General features: G+C 29.9%; 1 protein-coding gene across 5 annotated transcripts; it reads left to right on the forward strand.

Moving 5' to 3' along the window:
* Positions 1-54: 54 nt before the first annotated feature.
* Tip60 (Histone acetyltransferase Tip60) lies at positions 55-27,919 on the forward strand. 5 transcript variants are annotated; one of them, XM_076460837.1, is made up of 13 exons: positions 55-285; positions 2,052-2,109; positions 5,524-5,598; positions 6,620-6,759; positions 6,971-7,036; positions 10,378-10,485; positions 16,184-16,330; positions 16,696-16,779; positions 18,785-18,874; positions 23,333-23,473; positions 24,059-24,152; positions 26,395-26,557; positions 27,210-27,919. In XM_076460837.1, exons 1-13 carry the CDS (start codon positions 232-234, stop codon positions 27,424-27,426), a joined length of 1,437 nt encoding a protein of 478 aa, XP_076316952.1. In that variant the 5' UTR covers positions 55-231; the 3' UTR covers positions 27,427-27,919. The 5 variants fall into 5 exon arrangements, with proteins under 5 accessions (XP_076316952.1, XP_076316971.1, XP_076316962.1 ...); XM_076460856.1 differs by having other exon boundaries at positions 26,419-26,557; XM_076460847.1 differs by having other exon boundaries at positions 95-285; positions 16,696-16,791; positions 26,419-26,557.

Below are 27,919 nucleotides of genomic sequence, written 5' to 3' on the forward strand. Positions count from 1 at the left end.
ATTACACTTGTTCTTTTTAACCACGAGGGGTCAGCGCAACTTTTTTATATACTTTTATTATTTTGCAGATACTTGTCATCGTTATTTAGTTTATCTATGGATACTTTTGAAAATAAATGAAACATTTTAAATTAATATGATTTTGAAATGACTAAGACAGGAATAACACGAAAAATTGATATTTATTTAGCCAATCACAAGTAAGTAGCTTAAGCCATACGAAGATTTGAGATGACTGAGGAGAATGTTGAAGATCCTTGTGAATGGGAAGAGCCTTCTAGTTCGGTATCTATTTTTAGTTATTGAAAGCTTTATGTAAAAATAATGGGTATTTTGTTGAGCAGAAAAACCATTGGTACCCTCAGGTATTTCTATTTGTACCAAATCATTCTTCGCGAAGAAACTTTCAAAATGGCGGCTGTGTCGATATACTTGCCACTGGTGGCGCTGCCTGTAACCAATTTAACACGCGGTAAATGCGAGTTCACGTTAATGTGGCTGAAATGTGTATTTTTGTGTGGTATTGTAAATATTGTATGAAATAGGAATGAGTTGAAAGGTAGTATATGGTTGGTTCACCAGTGACATTGTGTGATGGCTTTAAGTGAGTTAGAATTGAAAAATTGCACCATTAAGTTCATATTTTTTTATATTTATAATTTGTAAGACGTGTACTGCATGATATTATTTATTTCTCTTGTTATGGATCATGTTTCTCGTGAAACTGAAATATGAAACTAAAGTTTTGGTTTATAACTTTCCTACGTGGTGACTTCCAGGTTACAGTTATTTGTTGATCTAACGACAAATGTTGAATTTAATTCTCTAAAACGATAAGATTATTTGGAACAAACGTTTAACTTGAACTAGTAAAATATTACTGTCATACATTATAATATTTAGAAGTCACGTTAGATTACTAGTACTGGTTTTAGATAAATCATATTTATCAAGTTAATAGCACTTGATACTAATGAAAACTAATATTTATCATATTGTCACATAATTTCAAATTATTAAAGATAAAGAAAATGCCAAATAGTTCTTGCTAAAGTGCTTATCATTTAAACTATTTTTAAACATGCCACAGCACTAAAATATAGTAAGCATTTAAAATTTGTACTGTTCCATTAATAACATTCAGTAAGTATTGGGGTAGAATAATAATTGCTTTATGCAAATTGCAAGAAAATTTCAAATCATATTTCATGATTTTTTTAGGATATCCATTCCAATATAATAATTAAAACTAAAATTATGTATGTGGTTGTAACCAAGTGACTTTTAAAAGACTTTGAAATTATTTGTGTGTGATATTCTTTGCAAGCCTGTGATTTTGTTGGTTACATATGAATCACAAAAAAAAAATTAATGTTAAAGTTCCATAAATTACCTCCATATTGTATATTTTTCATAGGAAATGAATGATGTCATCTAGAAAATGATTTAAACTTTAATTATGTGAGATTGAATCTTGAGCTATTTTAACTACAAATACTGCATATACATAACATAATATATTGAAATGAAAGAAGTAAGTTTTATTAAATAAGTTGTAGATGTACATGTAATGAAAAAGTGGTTAGGCCTTATCACTTCCTATAACCCTGCAGGCAAAAGCATACAAATGCTTGCTACAAAACAGTATATGAATTCCACTGGTAGTTAATGATATGAGAACAGTGGTAATTAGAAATCCAGTTATCAGTCCAGCATTAACTCATTAAATAGTTGCAAATAATATTTACATGTCAATATTATTTTTTTTTAAGAATCCACAATTGACTACTTTATTAATGTATTTAATTGAAAAATAAACTAACAACTAGTTACAAAAATAGCTAAATGTATTATTTGATTAACTACTGATTTGTCTTTGTCTTACACTGGGAAGCAAAATACAATGAATGTTTATTAGTGGTTTTAATATGCAAAGTGGCGGTGTGTTACGTGTTGTCTTTTTCATTTTCTGTTGTTAAGTAAATGTAAGTACATTTGAATTTTTTAATAAAATTTGTGTACAGTGAATCTTTTTCCATTTTTTTGAAAAGACTCAGCTCACAGAAGGATGTCGTTTACCTGTTCGTATGAAGAATACAGATGATTGGCGTAAGTAATGAATATTAGAATGTTTAGAGAAATGTTTGCATACAAAATACTACCTGTGTAAAAATAGAGGTATTTTTCATACCTTAGGTAATATCAGCTTCAAAGCACTTAAATTGTGTTTTACACATGTTCTAAAGTTAAAATTTAATTTCAAGAAAATGTATATATTGTAGGGAGTATGGTTATTTTTAAAATAACTTTTAGTTTGTTAACTGTACATATGAAGCAGTGTATTGATTAGTTTATTTTCAGTTGTCACAGTTGAATAATATTAACTTGTTTCTCTATATACCAAATTAATTGGGTAATGACTTGTAACTGCCTCTTATTCTAATGTTAGACAAATGTTAAAATGATGATAGTTTAACCTTTTCACTACAGGCTCGATATAATATACACGTTAAGTATTTGCACTGTAACTTTTCATACAACGTGCGTATCTTCGTAAAATTTGGTAGAATTTTAGTAAAGGTTACAAATATTTTGTGTAAAAAAAAATCGATTTTTATTAAAATATTTTTACTAAATGTTTGTGAAAATGGTCTTTTTTGTTACTTGTCTTAGTGCAAAGTGATTTCATATTATGATTAAAATTTTTTGTCACAAAAATGTCTTGTATTATTTGCATAATCTCTAGAACCTCCTAAGTAGATTTCAAACTTTTGTTTTCAGTAAGACTTTATATTTTGTTGTTATCTATACTCTAACTATGTTGGGTTTGTTACTTGGCCAACCTCACAACCATAATAAAAAATCATGTTTTTTATTATGCTAGAATGACTACATATTATAATACAAATGTTTTGTCTAAGTAGCTTAAGTCTCATAATACTATATATTTACATATGTGTGTATTATTTTTTATTGTACTACCCTTCCATTCATGCCTAACTAACATTTGATAATATGAACTGACATGGTGCATGTGTACTCCATGTATTCAGCAATGTAAAAACCAACATTTATCCTTCTTCCCTGTCTTGGGCTGTGTTTTATTGGACTAGTATTTTGTAATATACAATCACATTTCAATTATTGTACATTATATGTATGTATGTATGTATATATATGTATATAAATTATTAAACTTGTATTTCTTAAAATATAGAACAATAAATCTAGAAGTGAAACAAATAGTTCTCTTCTTGCTATGACCTTTGTACTCGGTTGCTGCTGGACATATGTTACTAAGACTTTCAAACTTTTGCATGTGGAGTATATTTATGATTTTTTGGTTATTCAAATATGTATATGAAACCTAAGAAACAGTTGTGGATCAAAAGAATGTGGTAGCCTTTTTAAAGATTAAAATGGCTGAGAAAACTACTCTAGGGACATTCTGAGCTCCTCATTGGTTATTCACATGTTATATACTTTAGTAAGTGTATGTAAGGGACCATTTAAAAAAAAATGGGGTTCTTATTTTATATTCTAGCTGGTTAATATTAGTAATTTGAGTTTTTAATTTATACAAAACATATAAGCTTACTATTTTGACATTAAAAAAGCTAATTTTAAACAGTGCTGCATTCAACATATCACATGACTTACTTACTACAATCTATATTTAGATGTTATTTTATTATTTATTGTTAGGAAATTAACTTGTGTATAATATTAATGTTTGAATTGTAATCTACAATTTGATTCCAAACTTATTGATATAAGTTCATAAAATAGGAGTTCAATAAAATTTTGAATGCAATTCAACAAATGTGATGACATGGCCTTTGACCCTTGATCCATAATGAAAAGTTTAATAATGTTATAATTAGTAATAATATTAAACCTTTGTGGAATCTGTATTGAATTAGGATTGTACATTATCTGTAAGAATTTCTTTTTAATTCTAGTATATTGACGTTTACCTGAGAGAGTAGAAGACAAGAATAATAAGATAAAGAAATATACATAATAAGTTGAATATGTGATAGTACAAACTTTATCAAAGAATGTTATGTGTAATAGGAGTAATACTATTACAAGAGTTGTTTTGGCCAGTCATCAAGTAACTGTTAACAAATATTGTCTTAAAATGTTGTGTTTCAGTTTTTAATGTTAAATAACAGGTCATCCCATAAGTAATGTCTGAAAATTTAATACAGAAAGTGCATCATCATTTCTGTCTTTGTAGAAGGCTTTAATGACTAAAATATGTAGTAGGACGTGTATAAAAATGTTCAGACAAATAAAAGAAACTAACCCAACTCCACTTTTTCAGATCATTAATCACATGAACCCTTATGAGGATGGATGTCTGAGGAGCACAGTAGGCATATAATGCTTTATGAGTTTAAAAAAGGCAACAGTGCAGCAGAAACTACACGAAACATTCAAAGTATTTATGGTGCATGGTCTTTCAATGAAAGAAAATGTTGAAAGTGGTTTCAGAAGTTCAGATCAGGTGACTACAGCTTAACTGATGCTCCACATTCTGCAAGTCATCATTAAACTCAACAGGACGATCTGAACGTCAAATCATGGGGCACCCATTTTCCAGAAGCCAACCTTAGAGCAAGAATGGACATTTGCACTTCTCTGCACTCTCGTGAATGTAACTCACCTTTTTTGGACAGGTTAGTCACTGAAGATGAAAAATTGACATATTATAAAAAATGTCAAGCACTGCAGGCAATGGCTCAGTGCAAGTAAACTGGCTAGAGCACAGCTCCAAATGGACCTCCACCCTGGGAAAGTCTTGTTAAGTGTTTGTTTGGTGGAATATTGTTTGTGTGATCCACTTTGAGTTGCTGCCATTCAATGTAACGATTACATCAGACTTCTATTGTCAATAGGTAGAGTGCTTGAGTGTTGCACTGAAAGAAAATAGGTCTGCTTTGATCAGTCGTGAAGGTGTTGTGTTACACCAGGATAATGCATGGCCCATACAGCAAGGATCACATCTGCAAAGATTGAAAAGCTAGACTGGGAAAAACTTCTATATCCTCCTTATTCTCCAGACCTTGCCCTATCTGATTATCATCTGTTCCAAAGTTTGTAGAACTATCTTGATGGAAATGAGCTTGGAACACGTGAAGATGTCAACATTATCCTCTCAACATTCTTTTTATTCCAAACCCCAAGAATTTTATAGAAGTGGCATTCAGAAGCTTGTGAATCATTGGCAGGAAGTAATTCACAATAATGGAAAATACATTGTTGATTAAATAATATTAAATGAGTTTGAAATCCTTTCTCTTTTTCTGAACCTAAAATCGGACATTACTTAAGGTATAACCTGATATATACATCAATATTTATGATAACAACATACATTAATAAAACTAGAAAATGCAAATTCATTTACATTAAATTGTTCATCTTTTTACAAACAGTGTACACTGCAGGTGTAAAATATTACATAAATTTTAGTTTCCTTGCAACATTCGGTAATGTATTTTCTATATATTTTAGCCCTTGCAGAAATTCTGAGTATTAAGGAAGCCACCAGCAATTCAGATGCTTCATATTACGTACACTACATTGATTGTAAGTTTTAAAATTTTATTTTATTAAAAAAAAATTGAATGATACTATGTTTAATTTTTGTAAATGTGCAATTGTGACTTAGTTAATTTTGGAAGATGAGTGTTCACATCTGGACTTGTATAGTCTTATTGTTGCAGCATTATAATTCTACTGCTCCAAGAACCTCTAATGTTCAGTTTATATTTTTAAGTATTTTGAACATATGAATCCAGTTGCATTTAATTCTTTAACACACCATACAGAGAATTTTTTTTTTTTTCTGATCAACTCCTTTATTTCATACATTTTAACAGTACTTATTTGCATCACTTCCAAAATGTGTCTTATCCTAAAGAACAAAACAGATTTCAAGATTATAATGTAAACCTCATTAATTATATTTACCAGGAAATCATGACCCACAGATTCTTAAATTAGAAATGTTTGCAAGTAGATCCAAGTACTCTTGAGATTAAACTCTGCCACAGAACATGCTTACCATAGGGACAATATAAAATGAAAGGCCAATTCTACTATTTTTTGGTAAAGAGTTATCCAGAAGTTTGGTGATAGGTTGCAATAACTAGCAGCCTTCCCTCTTGTTTCTCACTTTACAATGAGGAACAGAGAACCCTTATATAATTTTGTTTGAAACTCCTCAAGTAAAACAAGCTATTAATTCAGCTGAAATACAATGCACACAATTAACCAGGTGTTGACTTTAAAAAGTCAGATAACTTTCTAAAACAAGTTAGTGTATAAAGAAAATCTTTTCTAAAACTGTTTCAGAAATTCTTGTATTAAATTTGACTTTTCAGTTTGTTTTCATAACAGATTCCAACAGCTCTGTTTAAAGATAGTCTCATGTTTTGAAATGAATTGAAAAACAAAGTAGAAAAAAATGTCAGGCTACAAATAGTGTGTGTATAGGTTTTCTTTTGATACACCAACATGGAAAATGTCCACGATGATTAATTTTGAAAGTGGTTACAAATCAGTACTATAGTATAAACTGTTTTTATTATTTAAATTTTTTTTAAAGATAATAAACGATTGGATGAATGGGTAACTCCTGATCGACTTGATCTGAGAAAAGTACAGCAACCAAAAGCAGAAGTGAAAACTCCAGTTAAAGATGGAAAAAATGGTTCTCGGCCTTCATCTCCTGAACGTGAACTGGTTGTGAGTTTCTGTAGAAAATTTGTTTCATTGGAATTTTTATATTAACTTTTGAGACAGCTTGTATTATATTTGCTGTAGTTTCATATTTTCTTTGGCTGGAGAAATTTCTGAGATTTTAGATCAGTTATAACTTTTCTAGGGATAAATAATCTGTTTTTAGCAATGAACATAAATTAATGTTGACCTCTTATAAAGGTTTATTTTATTTCAGAATGGTATTGCTCCTCCAAAGAAAACCACTGGATCAAGAAAAAGAAAGTTTCCTACTACTGATGAGGTACATAAGTAAACAAAGTTTTTTTATTAAATAAGAAAACTGTTTTTCTTTTTCATATTTCCTCCTTTCACACAAACATACCATGATAAATGAAATTGTTTGTCTTGTTTAACCAATTGCCCTATTAATTTGTTCCTGAAAATTTTGACCCATTTATACTTTTTTTTTGTGAATAATGAACAAGTTGTAATGCACAGTATACTTCTGAAGTTCCTAAACTGGACTTTGTATTCTGGGTAATTCATCTTGAGTGAACTGAATACTATTAAGAGGTTTCAATCATTATTTGCAAAAGTTCTGCCTGTACATTAAATTTGTGCACTTTGTATGGCATGTATGGTTTTTGTTTTGCCTTCTCTTCTCTTGATAAAGATCTCCCTATATAACAAATATATTATTGAATGTTCCTTTTAAGCATGGTTTTTCTGCTTAAAACTCCAACTATGATTAGATCATGGAAATCTTCACAAATAAGGTAAGATGCTGGAGGTTTTGTATGTTTCCATGTCTTAATATGAAATAGTGTAATTAAATAAGGTATCTGAACACTTGTTATTCATATTTCTCTGAATGTTTGTAACAGCTGTGTACACTTGATAATTTAGTATGTATGTAACCTTTATTTGTGCATTCACATTTTGTATATTTTAGAAACCCAGTGTGATCTCTGGTTATGTGACTATTAAGTTAACAGAATGATACAATGTCTTGAGTAGAACAATTTACCAAGTCTTTGATAGATATTATAGACTGAGTATTCACAAGGAAATTTGATTGAATGAACTGCAACTGCCTGTTGGAGGAACACTCGTATAGAGCACAAAATTTTGAGTCTTCCATCTGAAGACAAAAGGCAGAAGACTTTTAAAATATTGTCCTCTATACCAGTGTTTCTATGACAGACAGTTGCAGTCCATTCAAACAAATTTCATCAATTAACAATTTGTTAAAGTAAAGAGATACTGATATCCAGTCTCATATTGTATAGTATGATTGCTACATGAACTGAAAGTAGTGAGTTTATAATAACGTAGCTATGACAAACAAAAATTGTTATAATGTTGACCACTTCATTCAATTTATTTTTTATACATATGAAGCATGTAATAAACATTCACATCATCTGAAATACAGATAATTTGTTTTTTAGTCTGTATTCAAAATAAACATTTAATAAATATATGTTGTTTTTCTTTATGACGTACATTTAAAAATGGAGTATAATCTAAACAAATATCAAAGATCTTTGCACAAATGTTGCATATTTATTATCAGATTCTTTATAAAGTCCTGAAGTTTCTTTGACAAGTTTTCTGGATGAATTGTTTCCATAGTTAAAAGCAGGCCTCAAAAAATATTTTCAGATCTAGAAGCTAGCCTAAAAATTTGGGAACCAGGTGTATCTAACCTAACTTTACTACTGTTAGTGTCAAGAAATGTAGGCAACACCATTGTCTCGATTCACTCTAAATATTCTCAAAATAATTGTGCCGCTGCAGTTCCAGATAATAGTTTGTGCTTTTGAGAAATTGCTAATCAGAAAATAATTCTAGTTGCAAAAGTTCAGGTGTTGCATGATACCCGTGTTTTTTGTGTGCAGCATATGATGTGCATTCAAACTGAAAGTCGACCGATTTAAGTCTTGCTTTGCCACTTTTATTTTTATCTCTTAGGACAGCAATACAAAATGTTTGTAGCTTGGTTAACTTCATTTGATTAGTGATTAAAAACTTATTATACTAATACTGATGAAATAGATGTTAAGAATCCTTAAAGGTTTTACTCCACTTCAGTTGTATGTTGTTCTGTTCAACGCAGTGGGCATGCTTTAACCACATCTATAGATGTTGAGGTGTCGCCCAATTACACATCGTCCTCTTCCCAACAGATTATTGGCATCTGTAGTCTGTTTTAACATAGGCCTTCATTGTAATAATTCCTAAGCATAGATTTGTATTAATTTTCAGCTTACTTTTCATAGGCTTGATAGGGGCTGCAAATGCACTTCTGTGTCTGTAGTAGAAAAGTGCAAAATTTAGAAACTGTTTGCATCTATGTTAACAATTAAATTCAACTAAAACAGAAATAGGCAAAAAGTATTATAGGATAAAAAGTGGAATTGGACTCGTAACTTGTGAAATTCAGAGATTTCAAATGTGACCAACCAACACTTGGCTTTTATGGTTATGATTTTGACAACTTTTGTAACATTTCATGATAACATGATTAAATGACAGTAAAATATTTAATTTAAAACAAGGAACTTAAACATATTGAAAATTTTACTTGCATTAAACAGTTTGATACACTAGAGCCTCGAAATTATCTGTGATTTTTTTGCTTTCCCTAGACCAGTGCAGATAATTGAGACACCAGCATATATTTACTTAATTTCACAGAAATAAGTGCATGCTAATGATCACATGATATCAACAACCACTTGATAGTGTTCTCTGAACTAATTGCCTTTGGTCCCATATGAGTCTAAACATACCCACTAATTGGTTAAATGAAAGAAACAGAAAATTGTGTAAAATTAGTACTGTTGTGGAACTACAGCACTTTATTTCTGAAAAAAACATGAAGTAGCACAGAATCCACCATTAAAATCCTAGAAACAAAGGTTGATTTAAGACTTGAACATGAAAATAGTTCTGGATTTTACTTCTATTTGCCACTGTCCTGCAAACAAAAAAATGGGAGAAAACACTAAGTGCCACAATGAAATTGTCACCAATGACAACCTGGCACCCAGGATTTGCAAAGGTTTGGTTTAGAGTATTAAGTTCTTTGCTAGGATATAATGCATGCTGTCTGAGGTATGTTTGACTACTTTCCATGATTGATTTTGAAGTTATTCGCTTGTTACTTCTAATGCCATCCTGTAATGCATGTAGCCTCCATGTAACAACCTGTTGAGATTGGTTGGTTCCTCTTTTCCTTGTGGGTCTTCCCCATGAATGGAAGGTCCAAATTTCTTTGAGTTTTAGCTGTGATGCATTCAAATGGATGATTGTAAACTCAAATTTTCTTCAAGGTAACAGTTGAGACAAGATATAGACCATTTTGTGTTAGAGTGTAGCATCAACTGAACTTTTATTGACATCTTACATCATAAATGATCATCAAATGCTTAATTTGTGTAACAGCACATTGAGGGTGATGACTGGCATCATTGGATGAAAGATTTTTGCAAATTCTGAGTAAACTGTAATTGTTTGTTCAATATACGGGAGTGATGTTTAACTTAAGTACGGACGTATCCTTCACAGTTATCCCTGAATGTTGTACATTGTTCAGATATCACAATATATTTTTATGATAATGAAATTTGTATTAAGGATTCTCAAGATTCTCCATTTGGAACTCGGTCAAGTTGCACAGTACCAGTACACCACGATGAACATGGGACTGGAATGAAGAGCATACGTGTTAAAGTATCTACAAAAGTGAGTACTTCTTGGTAGAACAGAACAGTGGTTAACAATAATTAGTAGTACTCAGTTTAAAAAGAACTGTAGTTTTTTTGTATATGAAAGAGGTGTTATTAGTAGTTTGATTAATTTATAGCAGAGTAATATTGACAGTTTTGTGATATGTATAAATAAAAATATGTCTGGAACTGTAGTTGTTTCAGTTAGTATTGTTATGAAGTCATAGTAGAGGGCTGAGAATTTTGCATGTGAAACCACTTGTGACAGTCTGATGTCTTCCAGGTAGTAGCAACAAATTGCTCTTCTTTTTCCTTCCATAATGGAAGATATTTCTTCATTTTTATTATATGTGCTAAATAGGTAATTTTTTCCATTTTTATCAAATGATTTTTTTGGTATGATTTTACATTAAGCTTGACCAAAATTGTATGTTCCATTAGCTGACAGGTAAAGTACATGTATCATATTTTTAATGTTTTTTATTTTTCAATAAGAACTACCAGGTGAATGTCCAGTAATAATGAATTAATTTTTTAAAATTAATTAATTTAAATGGACTCTTTATTTATGTTTTATATTATAAGCAATAAATTTGGCTTCAGGACTGATTTGAATGATGTGTGGTCTTTTACTGTTATGTTTGTCATTGACCTCAAGTAAAATCTTAAAGTAACTTAAATATCTGTCACTCATTGATATTTCAGTACATTAACTCTTCATTTCCTCTGAAACCTTTGTGAGTCTGTAGCCACTAAGTGGTTTAACTGAATTAATCTTGTACATGACAGCAAAACCAAGAATCTCAAATGAAGTCAATATTTTAGTAAATTTTAGCTTAATGTGAACAGTTTTTCATCACTAAAGTTTTTACTATAGCTTAATTAAGGTCTGTAAGATGTGCCTGTAAGATAAGTACAAAGTTTTCTCATATGAATAATTAAATAACATTAACAAGTAGCTGGAGATGTATAATTTCTTACCTGTGTTATAAAATTATACTTAACTGTTTAAATGTGAAGAACATCTTTTGACAGTTAAAATAGAATGCTTACATGTGTTTGTAAAAGAGCATTTTGTTAAAAATTAAGTTAGTTCTGAGGAAGTCTTAGAGAATCTGTGGCTAGCTGAAGTATCCTTAAACTTGTTTACTAAAGAGACAGCACCAAAATTAGAAATATCAATTTAACTTCACTTATTAATAAGTAGGTTGAAAAATAAATAAAACCAGATTGTTTAATGAAACAGGTTACATGTTACAAATCCCCAAAGATGTGAAACTATCAAATTATTGTGGTAGACATCAGTTAGACATAAAAGTATGCACAAAAAATTAATTTGTCATTAAGTTATAATTCCCATTGAAACTAAGTTATTTGTAAAACTGAATAAATATATATATAACTTGCTAAATATTTGAAATTTCTTGTCCATGGTTACTTCGTGTTACTGTTTGGCTTGTTGAATTATAATGGGTCTAATTCTGTTTTTTCATTAGAAGTTGATCAGCCATTATACAAATAATACCTAAAATAATGTTATTGTTATAATTAAGAAAAGTATCTTTAATCTTGCCACTACTTGTCCAGCTTTGGTTTAGTGTTTTCCAAACCAAATTTGAAATCATAACATCCTGCTGAACATACATCATGTTTTCATCTGATGAGTGTCATAATTGTAACAGTCGGTTAATAGTAATTACATATTTGGTGTTGTGTGTTGCTGATTGGTTACACTTCTCCTAGTCAGTGTTTCTAAATTAAAGACAACTGTGCTTGCACTCTACGGGCCTTTTACCTGACATTTGGCCCAAGTTGTTATTTACCGAATACTGAGCATCTGTAACTAGTACAACTTCTTTATTCAGCTGTCACAAAATAATGCAACAACCAATGAACCAGAGTAAGTGGTGACTTGAAGGTATTGCAATTGAGTGAGGTTATCACAGATCAATTTTCAAGTTAATAAAGTTTATTTCATTTTTTATGGTGAGACCTCAGGACTCTCTTTCCAACATGGCATTCTTTTTTTGTGAAGAAGAAATTGTCTAGTGACTTTTTGCAGGAATTATCACTCACCGTGGGCATCCTTTACATTCAATATTTAATCAAACTGTTTTTTGTTTGTTCATGTTATACTAATTAGTATAGCATAGTCATAGTTTATAATTCATATTTTAATAGTATACAAGTGTTGAGATCTTGATTTTATAAGGCAATATCACAAAAGAATTCTGAATTTCTCCTAGTATGAGAAATGGGACAGTTTTTCTTCAGGAATATACCCTCTATTTATTTACCACTCCTCCATGGAGTATGAAATTTGAGGTAAACTACTTATTATAATATTTTCATCACTCAGAAAGTGTAATTTTCATAGCCTTCAATTTTATTTGGCTACTATAAAATCAGATCCATCTTGTCACACCTACCTGTCACATCCTCTCTCAGGATTTGTTAGTAGTTCTCTCTTACATTGAAAACTGTATTATTTTTAATGAAAATAAATCTAAGATTTTCATTTATAAAATGATGTATTATATTATGCTGTTTTTTTGTACAGAAAAATCTTAATCTCTTTTAGTACAAGTTTCGTTCCAATGGGAAATGCATCGACTAGCTTGGATGAATTTATAACATCTATTGTCTCATAGTTAGAAAGCCAAAGAATTGTAATAGTTATTGAACAATGTCTGCTTTTTGCATGTTATTATTCTACATTCTTTTGTTCATTATTTAATTAAATAATTTAGTGTACTACTACTATGAGTATAAAAAAAAAAAGTAGGGTTAATTATCATTGAATCAACAGCAAAAAAAAGAGGCCCAGGTGAGTACTTTATTTCTTGTTTTCTTAATTTATTATTATAAAAGGAATTAAAATATAAAAATGGGACTCCTTTTTTAGGTAAGTTAAGGTAAGATAAATAATGTATTAAAAGTTTTCTTGAGCAGCTTTGAGGAGTTCACGAAAGATGTAGTTCGATGTCATAATGTGAGACACATTCCCTTTGATTAACAGTTTGTAATGGTAAAAATAGGGCTAATAGTTAAACATAGTTCAAAGGGCAATAAAACAATATTTAAGTATAAATAGATATATGTTGTTGTGAGTATAAAGCTACTTGGAATAAACAAATGTAATTTCTTGTTGTAATTTGAAGTAATTTAAAAAGAAAAAAAGATTTTTTTTGGTGGTTACAAAGTTGGTCAAATTAACCAGTCTTGTATAGAGTTAGTGTAGAAAATATAAAAAATAAAATATAAAATGGTATTGAAAGAAGTCTTTGAAATGAAATGTATTTAGGTATTTTACATATTTCATGAATTGCATTTGAGGTTTATGAGATGAAAAAATTTAATTTTTTTAATCATATGAAAATCATTTTGCATTCAGACTGGCCAACAAAATACTTTATATTCATGGACAAATCTTTAGTAAAAATATTTCATTAAAATCTGATTTTTTGTGTACAAGCTACTCGTAATGTTTGCTAAAAGCCTGTCAAATTTTGTGAAGATGCAACTACTGTATTATACTTTATTGTATTAAAATTATATACAAGCAAAAATGCTCACATGGTTGGTCCTTGGGACTGAGCTCATAATAAGAGTTTGTAACCAGCTAAATGCAAAATGTACAGTGCATGTGTACTGTATGTACATAGTCTAATCTAGTTGGCTAGGCTGCAGCACTGAGCAGGTACATTTCCAAACATTATGAATAGACTACTATAAAATGTATACATGTATGTACAACAAGTACATAACAAAATTTCAAAAAAACTACCATTTGGTGGAACTTCCAAAAAATAAACATCAGCATTAGCTTTGGTATATCCAATTGAAACATTTGGCACTTTCACAATGTTGCTGGAGATCTTCAGACAATATAAATGTAAGGGAATGGTTTTTTATGTTATGCTAAACAAAGAGAAAAGTGAACCATGACTGGTGGTGTTTTGATTTACAAATTGCAGTGGAAATTCAGATATATTTTGTATATCAGAATTGCTGGTGTAGGTATTAACACTTTTATTGATAAGGAGAGAACAACGTTTCGACCTTCCTAGGTCATCTTCAGGTTAAAAAAGAGAGTTTGCAAGTGACCATTGCCGGACATGTCTTAGGGATGAGAATATAAAAGGGTATGGGATTGTAGAGGGCATTGCAGTTGGATGTTAGGTTATTAATTAGTATAGGTGTAAAGGTGTTCCTTTATCTTGGTTTAATTTTGGTTTTAATTGCTGGGTAAGTAGGGCTTCTTTGATTTAGCATTTGTTTATATTTGTTTCCCTACTTAGTTTCTGAGTGTTTTCTGTGGTCATGTGGTGTTTATTTGATTTGCTGTGTTCAGAAACATGTGAAGGTGTGTTTTTGTGTTCTTTGAATCTAGTTTCTATTTTTCTGCTTGTTTCTCCAATATAGAAGTTGTGGCAGTTGTTGCATTAATATCTTTTATAAATTATGTTGGTGTGTTTGTCAGTGTAGGTTTTACATAGCATATACAGAACACACACTTAGTTTTTCAACCATGTTGACTCGATACACCCAAATATAAAGTTCACCTGTGAACGGGAAAAAAACTAACCAATTAGCATTTCTTAACCTCAAGATCAGAAGAACCGATGCACAGTTCAAAGCAGAAATCCACAGAAAAATCACCTATTCTGGATTATACATTCCCTGGGACTCACCACGTGAAACAAAACAAAAACTTGACATATTAAGAAACCAAATAATCACAGCCATAAAACTGTACTCACTTGATTAAAATTAATGATGAAAACAACACTTCATCAACATCAACAAATTTCCTCAAAAAACCATGGAAAAAATTACAATAACCTAGACGAACAACAAACAAACAACAATAAACCCTAAGATACAACAAACTACAAAACCTCATACTACTGCATACTGTATGTTCCTAACATTAGCAAAAAAATAACCAACATTTAGAAAAAACGTGTAACAAAACACAACATTCCAGTAAACATCAAATATTTTATTCAAAAACCAGGTACAAAACTAAAGTTCACACTATGTAAAAACTACACTGACAAATACAACACCAACATAATTTATAAAATACAATGTAACAACTGTCACGACTTCTATATTGGAGAAACAAGTAGAAAAATGGAAACTAGATTCAAAGAACACAAAAACACACCTTCACATGTTTCTGAACACAGCAAATCAAATAAACACCACATGACCACAGAAAACACTCAGAAACTAAGTAGGGAAACAAATATAAACAAATGCTAAATCAAAGAAGCCCTACTTACCCAGCAATTAAAACCAACATTAAACCAAGATAAAGGAACACCTTTACACCTATACTAATTAATAACCTAACATCCAACTGCAACGCCCTCTACAATCCCATACCCTTTTATATTCTCATCCCTAAGACATGTCCGGCAATGGTCACTTGCAAACTCTCTTTTTTAACCTGAAGATGACCTAGGAAGGTCGAAATGTTGTTCTCTCCATATCAATAAGTGTTAACACCCATACCAACCATTCTGAGATACATTTTTTATTTCAAGTGGGTTTCTCATCATCTGAAAAATTTTGTCCACTGCATTGGAGAATATTTTGAAGTAATTTATTTAAAAAACGATAAAATAAGTTTGTAGTGTAAATAATATGCTGTTTTTATAAACACTGACAGAACTAAGATATTATTACCAAATATTTGCTTCAAGGATTCTCAAGATTCTATGTTGGCACCTCGCACAACTGGTAGCTTAGTAGCACACCATGATGATCTTCTGACTCGAATGAAGAACATTGATATGATTGAATTAGGACGCTACAGGATTAAACCTTGGTACTTCTCACCTTACCCTCAGGTATAAATTTGTACAAAAATCACAGTTCTGTATTATTTATAGATATTGTTTCACCTTGATGTTTTGAAGTAAAGTTAACAAAATTGTTTTATACATCAATTTCTGATGATTTTTGAAACATTTTTGTTACAACTGAGGTATTTCTACTCATATTTGTTTCATAATGTGTTTAGTCTAAAACCGTTTTGACTTGGACTTTTTTTTGAGTATCATCTATTTGTGTGTTTGTGTATACATACACATACATATGTACGTAACAGACACATTTTAATTGTTATCAAGCTATTTAGTTTTTATTTCTGAAACAAGAGTTAGAAATAAAACTACACACAGTTGGCTAAAGGTTTATTTTTGATTTTTTTCAGGAACTAGTCAGCCTTCCATGTATCTATCTTTGTGAATATTGTTTGAAGTACGTAAAATCAATAAAGTGTCTTCAGCGACATTTAGTAAGTATCAGAGTAAGTAAAAAGTATTGTTTTTAAAATATGAACCTTTCTTTTTTACCAAAGGATCAGAATTTTGAATAACCTGTGTATTTCTATGTTGTATTATATTTGTATTCTTTCATTCTCATAAGTCAAGTTAAAAAGTTGAATTTCTACTAGCTTATTTGCATTCACTTCTTTAAGTATGTGGAGTCTATCACCGAACCAACCTTGTAACCATTGTTAAAAAAGGAAGTAAATATAAACTCTTTTTTTTTTTTGTGCTAGAATCACTACATATTATAACAAAAACGTTTGGTCTGAGTAGTTTAAATCTCACTGTGTATGACATGTATATTTTTTTTTATTATATTGACATTCCATTCATGTCTACCTAACATTACAAAACTTGTGTTGATCTGTGTATGTTCTCTCAGATCATGATATCCAGTAATATAAAACCGACCTTTGAGTCGACTACTATTTTGTAATATAATGGCACATTTTAGTTATCATACATTATATACATAAATTATTAGTGTTTAGAAATAAATTAGTAAACTTGTTTGTCTTAAAATATATAACAATAAATCAAGAAGTAAACCAAACAATTACCTCCTTTCACTACAATCTGTGTACTTGGTTCTTCCTCGACATAGGTTGCTAAGCTTTTTAAAATTTCACATATGGAGGATATCAAACAATTATTTAGATTTTATACATATATATACAGTTGAATAACCAAAAAACATAAATATCTACACTGATACCATAGAATTCCACTATAATTTATTAAGCATAGTAACTAAGGGTTTTTTTTATTTTATAAAATATGAAACTTCAAGCTGACAAAAAACACACATTACCTCTTTGAGAACTTGGATTGAAAGAATGTGGAAGGTTTTTCAAAAGATGAAAATAGCTGAGAAAACCACTCTGGGGATGTTATAAGCTTGTTGATTGGTTATTCACATGTTATATACTTTAGTAAGTGTATATAAGGGACCATTTAAAAAAAAAAAGGAAAGAGTTGAACAGGGACACCACATTTGGTTCAGTACATAAACCATATTTCAGCAAAATAAAAGGATATGGGGTTCTTATTTTATATTCTAGCTGGTTAATATTAGTAATTTGAGTTCCTAATTTATATTAAATTATAGACTTAGTATTTTGACATCACAAACATCTAATTTTAAATAGTGCAGCATTCAACACACCATCTGCCTTACTAAAATCTATATTTAAATGTGTTTAAATATTTACTTTTTAATTAAGAAATTCACTCATATATAATATTAAAGTTTGAATTATGATCTACAATTTGAATCCAAATTTATTGACATTTATTTATGAAATAGAAGTTCAATAAAATTTTAATTGCAAGTCAACAAATGTGATGACATGGCCTTTGACCTGTGACCCAATGCAAAAGGGGTCAATAGTTGTATGAGTTTACGTGGTTATTCTGTGCAAGGTTATTGGAATGAAAACGATCAGGTGTAACATCCAATTACTGCATAAACTCATTTTGTAGTATTTAATAAAGACTTCTTTTTATGTTGTGTGACCTAGTGCTAAGCTGGAAAACAGAATCTCCTAGGTTCATGCTTAAAATATGTCACGCACTATAAGTTAAGAGTAGGCATGCAGACAGCTGTTGCTGCTGACTGGATGTTTTTTTCTGAATAGTAGCCATAAATTAAGTATGGTTTTGTCCTGGTCTTGTAGCTTGTTTGTTCATAAGGTGCAAGTAAGGCTCAAAATAAGTAGTTCTATGTTGCACAGTTCTTTTAAACCTACACATGTTGTATTATGTTCTTTATTTAAAGTGTGTTTGTGTGTATTACTGAACAGAAATTTGATTTTGGTAAGTTGATTTATTAATAACACTATCCCAAATTATCTTTAGATAAAACATAGTAAAATATACAATGTTTTAAAATTTACCCAGTGTTAATAGCTTGTAATGGAAAGGTGAATCCTAGGAAGGAAAGGTTATCCATTGTATATTACTTTTCTTTAGACTAAATGCAACTTGAGACATCCACCAGGAAATGAAATATATAGGAAAGACCAGTTTTCTTTTTTTGAAATTGATGGAAGGAAAAACAAGGTATCTTATCAGATTAAATTTATGACAATAAAAAATTACATATATATTATTGTAATGTACATACCTGTTGTGTTTTAGGCTTAACTAATATTCATTTTTAATTTTTCAGTGAAGTGTTTGAGCTCTAATATAATGCCTAGTTTTTCTTGTTTTTTTATTTTTAATTAACATAGAACTTTGAAGTCTAGTTACAGTGATTTGTGATTTCTCTTGAATTGTTAAATAACTCTCAGTGATACTTTCAGTAACTATTAATAATACCTTCTGATCAGAGCAAAACTAATAATCAACCTAATATTAAGCATAGCTCAATAAACACTCTTCTCATGTTCTATCTTGCAGAGATAAAAATACATTGATTTGTTAGTTTGGTACTGTCACTTTTAAAAATATTTTTAGTCATAAAACCAGTAATATCTATATCTTACAAGGCTTAGGAAGTTTAGGTTTTTCCTAAATATGTACTAAGATAAAACAATTTCAATAATAAGAGTATAATAATAAAAAACTAGATATGTTAAAAATTATAACTATTGCTGTTATTAATGAAAGTAATGTTTAAAAAAATAGCATGCTCATTGCACTATGTAACACAACAGTGTTCCTGGATAGTACGTGTTATTTCTTAATTGTTTATGTTGTAAAAGTACAGAAAGTGGCCATTATTCCCTTCAAACTTTGCTTTTGTGACCTGGATAATGAAATTTAGAAATTAACCTATTTTCTATGTAAAAACGGGCAAATTTGCACATTTTATTTATATAAGGTCTGAATAAAACAACATATGAATCAAGATTTACATGTATTTATACTAAAGTTATATAAAAATGTTTAGAAGTGAGTAGTTTTTGAGATTTGCGACTGTAATGTAAATAACTTTCACATATCAGCCCCAAATATAGTCTCCAACCATGTTTTCATTATACGCTTCCAGGTCACAAAAGCATAGTTTGAAGAGAAAAATAGGTCTTTTCCATTTACTTTAGGCATAAGTAATTGGGAAATAACACTTTTTGCCCAGGAACAAGAAAAAGTAAAAATTGTGTTACGTGGTGTTATTTGCTTTAATATATTGGTGATAACTTTTACAGCTCTTATTAATATGAAACTTCTTTGTGTTCTAATAGATTTGCAAGCTAAATATGTTAAACAGTATTTTTTAAAATTTAGTTATAACAAATATAGATGTTTATCAAGTAAAGGAAAAAGGGTATAATACAATAGTATTTCCAATCTAATGATAATTGTTTTGAATATTAAACCATTAATTCGTAAAGAAGTACATTACTTGTAGATCAAACAGGCAGACCTTTGAATAAAGTATACAGATGAGAACAAGTAAAAAATGAAGTTATGCTATTAGTTAGTTTTAAATAGAAGTTCTTAAACCCCATATGTGTAATATATGTTAGTTTAAAGCAATTCTCTTTGGGATATTACGAAGATGAGTCTTAAGTCATAACTACAGAGTTTGCATGAGTCCATGAAAGTCTTGGAGAGCCATGGAATTTTGTAAACAAATTTTCAGGAATGTAAAATGTGCAAAATCAATAATGTTTATCAGAAAGTTCTAGAGAAGTCCTTGAAGTTCTAATTCCATCACTCCAACATCCTCTGTTTTTATTGTCAATATAATGTGTCATTTTGTTAATCTCAATTTTATGAAAAATAATCTGGAAAGTATGTCTCTTAAAATGGTAAATACATCAACTTGGCAATGTTGGTCAATAAACTGCATTGAGCTGTGTACTTTTGTCTGCAAGTAGGTAAATGAAATATGACAGTATGTGTAAAATAAGCTGATGCAGAAATCTTAAAATCAGAATACCGTTCATATAATTAAGAACATGGACACCTGAAAATTAACCATGTTTCTAGAATTCTTTGTCAGTCATTGCTCAAAATTTGGTAATAAAAAGAGGGGGGAGAATGCAAATCTAAATGGCAACAATGTTACAGAGAGAGTGTTGTAACCCTAACTCTCATGCATGGAATACTCAAGTATTTACCACTGAAAGCAGCTCATCTGCTTTCAGCTGATAAGGTTATCCATTTTATATACAGTAATACTCCATTTAGTGCTCAGGGAAGGGTTCCTGAGAAGAGAGATCTAAAGAAATCAGCTCTAAGCAGGGTTATTTTAATATTACATAAAAGGAGATATGAAACTGAAAGCATTGTTTCTTATGTATAAATGATGTTTAAATGTTTTATTTAGGTACTAGTAAGTTTAATGTAAATTATTCACTAATATTGTCATTGCTGAAAAAAAAAATTATTGGCCTTCAATTCTTCCTTGTTACTGAACCATCAAATAGAAAATGAGACTCTCTCCTGCCATGCCCACCTCTCACACCCTCTTTCAAGATTTGTCAATGTGTGTAGTTTTTTTCTTTTTTTTACACTTGTAACTGTATTAATTAAAACTAATAGACAGGCAAAGTTTTCATCTATCAAATGACATACTATATTATATTGTGTTTTTTTTTGTACAGAGATTTGTGGATTGTTTGATTAGAAAATGTTTTTTTCCCATGGAACAATGTTATATAGATGGATGACATTTTAATGGCTTATATTGTGTTGCCATAAGAGTCAGAAAATTGTGATAGTAATGGGACATTGTCTACTTTTTGCATGTTATTATTTTATATTCTTTGTTGCATTACTTTAAATAATTATTTAGTGCACTATTACCATTAGTATGAAGAAAGTAGTGTTTAGAGTTACAGATTTTCATAATTTTTTTCCTTTCTTTCTCTCATAAAAAAACAAAAAATTTCAAGGAGAAAAGAGCTTTATGACAAGTCAGCTTAAAGTGGGGTCATGCTATTTAGTCTTACTGTATACATTTGTGCATGTCATTCTATTTCATAATACAGTCAGACATTTTGAGTCACTGTAAGATATTTTGTGAAAGTTTCCTGCTTTCAAAGGGCAGTCGGGACCGTAAGTAACGTTATCGATGTATCTTATTAATATAATTTTACCTTTTTCATGTTACTAATTTTCTTTAGAAAATTAAAATGGATAAAAAATCTTTTTAAAATATTTTATTTATGATTCTTCTTGTAATTATAGTATCCTGTGATGACTGATATACATGGTAATGCCTTTTGAAAATAAATGATTTAGAACAAGTGATGTTAGAGTTTCTTCTAAACATGGATAGGTATTTCATCTGTTGTACAAGAAAACTTTCAGGCTAAACCCCACTTTGAAATATAAAGGTTTGAGTAATCCATAAGGTTTCCAGTTCTTTATTATTGTAGTAGTGTACCAAGAAAATATTTGGTAGTAATGGAATGCAGTCATAAGGGGAAAAAAACAACACAAGATACGCAGCACTGTTAATAAGCTAAGGAATGTCACAGTTGTTTGTGCAACAATGTGAGTGTTAATCCTTGATTTTGTTTGATTTATGTGGTGTACAAACAGCTACAAGCCATAATAACATTTCCAGAAAATATTTGGTGTTTGCTACATCCTACGAACATTTTGAGAAAAGGCTTTGTCAGTTTTATTAATCAAACACATATGGACTTGATCCCATGGGCAAACCTCGTATAGGAAAAAAGAGTTGAATATAATTCCAAATTTACTACGTACATATAAATAAAATATGACAAGCTTTCAGTAAAATGTACAATTCTTGTCTACACAGAAAAGCAGCTTGAGACAGAAAGGTATTTGTATTCATGATATGTCTGTAAACTGATCTTGTTCTGAATCGGGTGTTCTTGTGAAAAAATAAAATTTTGTGTAGTTTGCATTATTACTTTTGTGTAACTTGTAGAAGTTCTGCATGGCTTGTGCACTTTGACCCCACTTATGCATATAAACTGGTATTGGAAATATTTGGAGTATATTCAAGGAATTATAAATGATAGAATTTTTTAGTGCTTTGTTTACTAATGTATGTTTAAGAATTTCTTCCTAACAACTTGGTTTATAGTATCTTTCTATATGGTTAGGTTTTTTTTGTGACTCATGCATTACTGTTTTACTAGAACATTTTGTACAGCTATTGTTCTGCATTTTTTATAAAAATAATAAAAATTAGTTATTAGATGTAAAAGAGTTCATATTTTGTTGAAATCAATAAGTTAGATCCTTGAAAATAACATTATCCTTTGTAAATGATGTGACAACACTTTCAGTTCTCTGTTTGGTATTAAAATATATATAATATTAATGGCTTGGTAAGAGCTACTTAACTTATAGTGAAGCACATCACATCTGTTGTTATTATGTTCTTAAGAGCAAATGATTTTTACTTATTGATGACAAAATTAAAACATGTACTTGTGTGTGTACACACTATATTAATATGAACTTTTTCAAGCACTTTCAGTCGTATTTATTGTGTGCAAATCTCTAAACCATATAACTGTGGTTTCTTCTGTGAGTTGTGACAAGTCTGTGATAATACAGCTCTTGTATATTTCTAATTTTCAGGTTTATGCCCAGAACTTGTGCTTATTGGCCAAATGCTTCCTGGATCATAAAACTCTCTATTATGATACTGATCCATTCCTGTTTTATGTCATGACTGAAGGAGATAACAGGGGTTTCCACATAGTTGGATACTTTTCTAAGGTGAGTTTCTGTCAGTCAAAGTAGAAAATAAGACCAGAACTTCAACATAGAATCCTTGTTTTATAGAAAAGGCAGTTGTGTTTATATTTAGATTTTTGAGATTTGATGGTGTTTGCATTTTTTTTATTAAATGGGACCATAAATGTTAGCTTCCTCTGAGAATTTAAATCTTGTTGGTAAACCTGAAGCTCATAGATGATTGGTGTAGTTATTTAATTTTTTTTTTTTTATTACCTAGGAAATGTTTTTCAATTGAATAAGTATTTGTAATTTGTATATAAATTAATTTTATTTGCTACAGCATTTCAGGATAGTTATGACAAAGCTGCTTTTGCACTGTCATTGGCAAAAGTGGCCGACTGTAAACTCTGAAATCCTAGGTTTGATTTCCATAGTGACCAGAGCACAGATTGACTCTCATGCATCTTTGTACTTTAAAAAGAAGAAAAAAGTGCTTCCTGAACAGCTTTCTTGTTTGGTTATCAACAAGTTTTAACAAAATACAGTTGAATAACATGGTTGTACTTATTTTAAATTATTTATTAAAATACATAATTGAAATCTTAAAGTTTTTTTATTATTTAGGAGAAGGAATCTTCTGAAGATTACAATGTTGCATGTATTTTAACTCTACCGCCATATCAAAGGAGAGGTTATGGAAAACTTTTAATTCAGTTTAGTAAGTTAACACTTTTCTATATTAAGATATTCTTTGAACTACAATCTTAAAAATGTTAAACTTTTGTGTAATATAATAAGGAATCTTTACAATGTAAAGCAAAATGTTGTACTGTGTCTTTTGTTGCTTAATTTAAAAACGTTTTCACTCAATGTAGCCTTGTTACAACTTGAAAGATTGTAAATAATGGACATTTTACTGGTTTTTCACTGTGATTAATTCACTTAAAGCATGATGTTGGTGATTAGAATGAGTAAAAAATATCACTTTGAAATTGGGTATTGGTGACTGAAGCCAAGTCAATCCACGTTGAATTATGGCAAGTTATTGACGTGTATTGATGTAATGATAATATTTCTAAAGTCATTTGTTTTTATTGTGATTACAAAACACTGTGGATTAACTACAGCTCATCTTGAAAGTGTCAAGTGCATACTTATGTATTAAATTTAAGTAAAAATAATAGTTCTGTTTTTAAAGTTTTGTAGTACAACAGTAATGTAATATTGATAATTTGTAATATTCTTTAATGTAATTCATTTTTATGTTAAAGTATTTGTTTGAAAGATGCAGAAATTTTCTCCAAGTAAATTAGGTTAAGTGAGTATGGTAGACATTAAAAAATAATCCAGTATCTTATATCTTTATTTATTGAACATTATTATTTAGGTTTATGTATTGAAATAACATACATAAATAAAATCAAAACTTGTTTATTAAAAAATATACTATATTTATTAGATACAACTAGATATTGACCAAGATTTATTGTCAAGTCTGCCAAAGGTTATGGTAATTGTCATTTTGAAAAGTCATCCTAGATATAAATACATTTTTGCCAGTTATTTTTGTTATTCTTCTGTAACTGGAAGTAGCAACTACTGAAAATGGCACAAAATATCAAAAAAGATGTGCTAGTAAACATCGGTGAAGTTGAAACTTATTGTGTGTGTTTGTCTATATATTTATTGTGTGTGTTTGTCTATATATTTATATATATGCACATTGAAACTATCAGATCAGGAAAAGATATGCAATTACAACATAAATTATTTTTAATGCTTTTTGTGAAGTGTCAAAAAAATTGTTGAAATTTCACAACTTAAATGATAAAAAAAAACAAATTATGTAAATATGTTACAGTGGAAATTCATTCAAACTTACTAAGAGGTCTCTGGGTGACTCTCTACAAGTTTTTGAAGTTTCACTCAAATGCACAGCTATGGAAATGACATCTTTATGTAAACTTTCAATTCTGTATTCTGATTATTTATGAAGTTATGATTGATTGAACTCAACAAGAGTGGCTGTGGTAGGAGGGCACAAATTTTGAAATTTTCTGTTTTCCCATACTCAAACCCTTGTCACACTTTAATATTGGCCTTGATTCAGGTAAACTTTGTTTCAAAAAAAGTGCCAATTAGTACAAACTTCAAATCAAATAACTTTTTTGTTTTTGATCATTGATAAGGTGGTGGTGATACCATGAAATATGAAAACAATTCTGAAATGAGTAAAAGCCCAACTTTAGGTGTCTCTACTTCTGAAACTATGAAGGATGTGCAAAAAATGAGTTGATATTCAAATTTCCCTGATATGAATTGGTATTATAGCAAATTGTAGCAAAATATCTTCAAACTAAAGACATTTTGTAGCACTATAAAATCTTCCAAAACCTCTTGCCAGAGTAGCAGATGCCAAAAGAAAAAAAGTGCCATGCTCCCTAATGTGGCACTCAAATTTTGCATAGAGCCATAAAACTAACAGGGTTATCCTGGATAATTTCTTAATTTTGGATAATTTGGCATTGAATGACCATAATTTGTAAGTTTCGTGCAACTTGATTAAGCATTTTCACTATAAGAAAGAGTATTTGAGATGTCAGTGTCAATCCTTTGGTTTATAAAGGGTTAGTACACGGAGACAACGAGAGAATGTTTCACCATTCCTTTTGGATTTTGACGAAAAATCATCTTATTTTTCTTAGATAATCAGTATTGCATGAAAAAACAAAAGTATTTTTGTAAATATGATTCACATGAATTTTCATTTCTTATAGGTTTTTCTTTTTTCCGTGTCCTAAGATAAAATGTGTAATTTTTTTTACAATAGCACTGATTTCTTGTAAAAGGTTTTCTCAGCTGCTGCTGTATCAGTATGTCTCTCAAAGTGTTTCATATTAAATAATCTGATATGCATTAGTTCTTTTATTAAAAGTTGTGACTGATTATCATTGTGGTAGGTTATGAATTGTCTAAATTTGAAGGAAAAGCTGGATCTCCTGAAAAGCCTCTATCAGATCTCGGGTTGCTGTCCTACAGAAGTTATTGGTCAGAAACTATTTTAGAAATTCTTCTGAACTTGAAGCCAAATGAGGCAGGAGAAAAACCACAAATAACTATCAAGTAAGGTGTCTAAAAACATAGATTAGGAACATTTTTAAGGGTTTAGAAATCAGTTTTTTTGTGAAGAGACAAGAGATCCTTAGTTATGAAATGGTTTGAAAAATAATGTGAATATTTATATAATTTTTTCCGAGCTGACTGCATGCCCATATTACTGTTATTCCTTCAGTCTTATGATTTAACAACTAATTTTTATCATATAATGAACTACTTTCTGAAACTAGATCATACCTAGTGATTATTCAACATTATGATCAACTGTGTCATTTATTTAAATTACTGTATTGTTCTTTTGATTTAAAACAAAAGGTCATTGTTTTAATATACAGTCTCTTAATTATTATTAATATTATTTTACATATCTTGGTTTTATAATTTATAGTCCTGTTTACCTGGTTCTTGAAATTTCTGCCAAGATCCTAGAAAATCGTGGAAGTTTATGTAACGGAAAGTCTCCAACCCCTTTAACTAGACTACAGAAAGTGTCCAACCCCTCTAACTAGACTACAGAAAGTGTCCAACCCCTCTAACTAGACTTATGAGATGCATCTTGAATTCCGATAATGCCTCCATTTTATCTTATTTGTTTGAAGTTCAGGTGTATTTACCGTGTATTTTTATACATGATTGTAATAAGTGGATTGTTTTTCAGTGAAATTTCAGAACTGACCAGTATCAAGAAGGAGGATGTGATATCAACATTACAGTACTTGAACCTTATTAACTACTACAAGGGTCAGTACATCATTACTCTCACAAGGGATGTTATTGAAGCTTTTGAAAGAGCTGCATTGAAACGACCATTACGTATTGATCCAAAGTGTCTACACTGGACACCTAAGGACTGGTCAAAAAGAGGAAAATGGTGATATTAACTATGTAAAAATAGGTCTCTTAAGTTTTGTATTTGTGGTGTCTTCATTTGTTTGGTTGAACTGTATATTAGTCCTGTTAATAACTAAATTTTAACATTATCTTCTACTGATATAGAATAAAAAAAATTTCGGGTAGATAATTTTTTGTTACTTAAACAACTTTGGTCAGTTCTGAAAGGAAATATTTTGGTCATATATTCAACAGATTACACTATATGGTGTTCTCTTTTTCTTAGTGAAACATCTATTTAGCTCTGGCTGTGAAAGATTATATCAGAAATAAGTCTTTCATTAGTCAACCATTTTACTTATGTTGTAATACAAAAATACATTTGATTAAAACAATGTTTTATTTTTTTCCTTTAATTGTGAAAGTTCAGCACTTACGTACATTAGGTGAACCATCTTCAGTACAAACTGTGATTTGTTATACTTACACTTGATTTGTTCAATCCTACAAATGTAAATAAACTTATTTGCATGAGCA

The sequence above is a fragment of the Tachypleus tridentatus genome, chromosome 1 (assembly GCF_004210375.1).
Source record: "Tachypleus tridentatus isolate NWPU-2018 chromosome 1, ASM421037v1, whole genome shotgun sequence".
Lineage (NCBI taxonomy): Eukaryota > Metazoa > Arthropoda > Merostomata > Xiphosura > Limulidae > Tachypleus > Tachypleus tridentatus.

Coding starts and splice junctions, on each gene's coding strand:
- Tip60 (XM_076460827.1), top strand. CDS start 232: ATGACTGAGGAGAATGTTGAAGATCCTTGTGAATGGGAAGAGCCTTCT. Junction 5,599..6,619: donor TTACGTACACTACATTGATT/GTAAGTTTTAAA, acceptor TTTTTTTTAAAG/ATAATAAACGATTGGATGAA. Junction 23,474..24,058: donor TAGTTGGATACTTTTCTAAG/GTGAGTTTCTGT, acceptor TTTATTATTTAG/GAGAAGGAATCTTCTGAAGA.